Raw genomic sequence first — 1,874 nt, 5'->3', positions numbered from 1 at the left:
CATTTTCGGTCATCCGTCAAATATCTGAAGATCCCAATATAGGATTCTCCCCAAACCTTGCTCAGCTGATCCAGCACGGGCCGTAGGCCATCGATGCAGTCAGGGAGTGGCATCGCCGCGCCTCCGAGCGCGACCTCAATATCCCAAGACACCTTTGGTGGGTCCTCCTTGGTGAAAGCGAGGTCGATCTTGGAGTCAAAGACGTCCCACCAAGCGAGAGCGCGCGCCTCCAGCTTGAAGTTCTTCAGCTCAAAGGTGCCGAGGGAGGGGAAGCCGTGATGGCCGCGGATAAAGAATACGAAGCGCGTGTTGTTCTGCACCTTTGCGACACTGGTGAAGTCGCCGAGGCCGGTGCTGTCGAGGTTGAACAGGGGCTCGGGCGAGTCAAACCGCACCGCGATGTCGACGTCGAGGTCGAGGGAGATCACGCCCTCGGGATCATCCCGCATCGCCCTTGGAAGGAAGTCGACAGGGTACTCGAAGTCCAGCATCGACTTGGCGCGGCGCGGGATGGCCTTTTGCAGCGCCTGCGCCACCGGGGGCGAATAGATCTGCTCGAGGTAGCGGTCTGCGCAGTCCGTGACCAGATCCACGTCGGCGTTCGCCAGATGCCGCTCGCGAGCCGCCTTCCTCGAGACGCCCTTCTCGCGCTTGACGAGCCTCGTTTCGACGCGGCACGTTGTGCGCTTGATCAAGCCGCGCGGCTGCACTGGCGTCGAGTCAAAGGGGCATGGCCGCGGCGAGCCCAAGCATTTTGCCACCGACGACGTCAGCGCGTCCAGGCCGAAGAAGACCCGCTCGTACCGCGCCTCGCCACCCTCTGCACCCTCAACACGGCGCCACAAGTTTCCGGCGTCATCAGCGCGGAGGATCTCGAGGGTGTAGTTCTGAGCGGGGCCCTCTTCCCCCAGCGGGAGGCCAGCCCCGGCATTGTGGAGCGCCGCCAGCTGGTTCTGCACTTGCCTCCGCGTCGGCGTCATGAACCGCGGCAGCACCGTCTTGAGGGCAAAGTTGACGAGCTTCGTGCCAGATCGCAGCAGGCCGAGGAGCGCCCGCTTCCGAGCCCGCGCGAGTGCTGTGGTGCCGGGTCCGGAGAGGTAGAGAATGAGCTTGCCTAGCGCCTGACCGCCGGCCGGGCCCACGTTCTGGAGCATCAAGGCCACCTTTTTCAAGGCCTTTTCAGAGCCCGCCGCCTTGTCGAGAATGCTGAGCCAGACAGCGAGAGATGTCCTCCGCCATGCCGCCTGCACCTTTGTTGCCGCGGCCTTTGCCTTGTCCCCCACCTTCCCTCCCAGCTTTGGCTTGCTCGACTTCGACGCCAGCTTTCCGCTCGACTTTCTGTCGACCAGCTTTCCGCGATGCCAGTGGGGTTTGGCAAGAGTGGGCAATGTGGTTGCCATGCTGATCTCAGAGTCGGCCTCGGAGGCAACGGAGCGAACCTCTGCGAGCTCAGAGGCCGAAGCCGCCAGCTCCGCGTTGGAGTCCATCTAGTGCGCAGAATTCGGCGAGCGGAGTGCGTCCTTCCTTCCCGGGCACGTGTTTGTAGGCAACAGTGTTTGGTTCGACTTCGCTCTTTGAGGAGCCGCGCCCGCGCGCGCACGCTCGCGCGCGCGCGCGCACACACGCACACACACACACACACACACACACACACACACACACACACACACACACACACACACTTCTACCTCCCCAGAAATCCCGAGGAGGCGCACAGCGTAGATATGTCTTGTGTTGCTGTGTGCTGCACGCCCTGCGAGCGGGGCGGGGTGCGCACTGTCCCTCTGTGTTCGTGCGTCGCCCATCTCTCCTGGAGATGTCTGCTCTATTTATTTATTAACTACCACCGTACCTAACCTTCCCTATGCCCACTC

The 1,874-nt window shown here is 62.5% G+C and overlaps 1 protein-coding gene across 1 annotated transcript; it reads right to left on the bottom strand.

Annotated features, from left to right (window-relative positions):
* Positions 1-9: 9 nt before the first annotated feature.
* Positions 10-1,487, bottom strand: EMIHUDRAFT_252958 (hypothetical protein; the record flags this gene model as incomplete). The annotated part of the gene is made up of 2 exons (XM_005786371.1): positions 10-24; positions 135-1,487. 2 exons carry the CDS (start codon positions 1,485-1,487, stop codon positions 10-12), a joined length of 1,368 nt encoding a protein of 455 aa, XP_005786428.1.
* Positions 1,488-1,874: the final 387 nt, after the last annotated feature.

The sequence above is a fragment of the Emiliania huxleyi genome, assembly GCF_000372725.1.
Source record: "Emiliania huxleyi CCMP1516 chromosome Unknown EMIHUscaffold_1510, whole genome shotgun sequence".
In the NCBI taxonomy this organism is placed as follows: domain Eukaryota; phylum Haptophyta; order Isochrysidales; family Noelaerhabdaceae; genus Emiliania; species Emiliania huxleyi.
This window is presented reverse-complemented; position numbering and strand designations above follow the sequence as displayed.